This window comes from Numida meleagris, unplaced genomic scaffold, assembly GCF_002078875.1.
Source record: "Numida meleagris isolate 19003 breed g44 Domestic line unplaced genomic scaffold, NumMel1.0 unplaced_Scaffold446, whole genome shotgun sequence".
NCBI lineage: Eukaryota > Metazoa > Chordata > Aves > Galliformes > Numididae > Numida > Numida meleagris.
The window spans coordinates 27,501-29,219 of NW_018364662.1; the positions used below are offsets into that span (position 1 = coordinate 27,501).

At 53.8% G+C, this 1,719-nt stretch overlaps 1 protein-coding gene across 1 annotated transcript in view; it reads left to right on the forward strand.

The window, feature by feature from the left end:
* Positions 1–1,029: 1,029 nt before the first annotated feature.
* The window catches only part of LOC110391663 (ranBP-type and C3HC4-type zinc finger-containing protein 1-like), a gene marked incomplete at its 3' end in the record, with an annotated part of 6,081 nt that continues 5,391 nt past the window's right edge, over positions 1,030–1,719 (forward strand). Inside the window, 1 exon segment of the mRNA XM_021383618.1 lies at positions 1,030–1,233. Coding sequence (XP_021239293.1) covers positions 1,144–1,233 — 90 coding nt within the window.

Here is a 1,719-nt window from a genome sequence, read left to right on the forward strand (position 1 = left end):
GGTTGGGTTGGGTTGGGTTGGGTTGGAAGGGTCTTTAAAGATCACAGAACCATAGCATGGTAGGGTTGAAAGTGTCCTTCAAGATCATAGAGCTATGGCATGGTTGCAGTGGCAGAGTCCTGAATGGTCACAGAAGCATGGAATGGTTGGGTTGGGTTGGGTTGGGTTGGAAGGGTCCTTAAAGATCACAAAACCCCAAAATGGGTTCCATAGAAAAGATGCTTAATGGTCACAAATCCACAGCATGGATTAGGTTGGAAGGGTCCTTAAAGATCAGAGAACCCCAGAATGGGTTAGGTTGGGAGGGTCCTTAAAGACCACAGAACCACGGCATCGTTGGGTTGGAAGGGTCCTGAAAGATCACAGAGCTATGGAAGGGTTGCAGTGGGAGGGACCTGAATGGTCACAGAAGCATGGAGTGGTTGGGTTGGGTTGGGTTGGAAGGGTCCTTAAAGATCACAGAACCACAGAATGGATTGGGTTGGAAGGGTCCTTAAAGATCTCAGAACCACAGAATGAATTGTGTTGGAAGGGTCCTTAAAGATCTTAGAACCACAGAATGGGTTGGGTTGGAAGGGTCCTTACAGTTCACTGAACCATAGCATGGTAGGGTTGGAAGGGTCTTTCAAGATCATAGAGCTGTGGAAGGGTTGCAGTGGCAGGGACCTGAATGGTCACAGAAGCATGGAATGGTTGGGTTGGGTTGGGTTGGGTTGGAAGGGTCTTTAAAGATCACAGAACCACAGAATGGATTGGGTTGGAAGGGTCCTTAAAGATCACAGAACCATAGCATGGTAGGGTTGAAAGGGTCCTTCAAGATCATAGAGCTATGGCATGGTTGCAGTGGCAGGGTCTTGAACGGTCACAGAAGCATGGAATGGTTGGGTTGGGTTGGGTTGGGTTGGGTTGGGTTGGAAGGGTCCTTAAAGATCTTAGAGCTATGGCATGGTTGCAGTGGCAGGGTCTTGAATGGTCACAGAAGCATGAAATGGTTGGGTTGGGTTGGGTTGGGTTGGGTTGGGTTGGGTTGGAAGGGTCCTTACAGATCACAGAGCCGTGGAGTGGTTGGGTCGGGTTGGCTTGGCTTGGAAGGGCATCGCCGCCCCTCTCCGTCCCCAACCGCAGCTCCCTGTGTGCCGCAGCATGAACGTCGGCGTGGAGGACGCGACGTCGTCGGCCAGCGTCACGCTCCTGGTGCAGCCGCACACCACCATCGCGGCGCTCAAGCAGCAGGTACGGCACTGCCAGCTCCTACCGCGTCTCGGCACGGTGGGGGATGGGGGGGTGGTCTCGGGGCGCCCATCCCTGCCCCTCCACTCACCACAGCCCTTTTGTCCTAAACACGTGAGCTGGAGCCAGGCCTCCATCGGTTCTCCCCGCGGTTGGGTGGGATGCGCACTTTGGGGACGTCAGGGTGCCTCGCTCCTGGAATCGTAGAATCGTAGAATCACAGAATGGCCCTGGGTTGAACAGGACCTCCAAGCTCATAGAATCATAGAATTGCTCAGGTTGGAAAAGACCTTCAACGTCATCAAGTCCATCTGCAACCCAGCCATCCTGCCCTAACCCCAACCCCAACCCAACCATCCTGCCTTAACTCTACAACCCAACCATCCTGCACTAACTGCAACCCCAACCCAACCATCCTGCACTAACTGCAACCCCAACCCAACCATCCTGCCCTAACCCCAACCCCAACCCAACCATCCTGCCCTAACC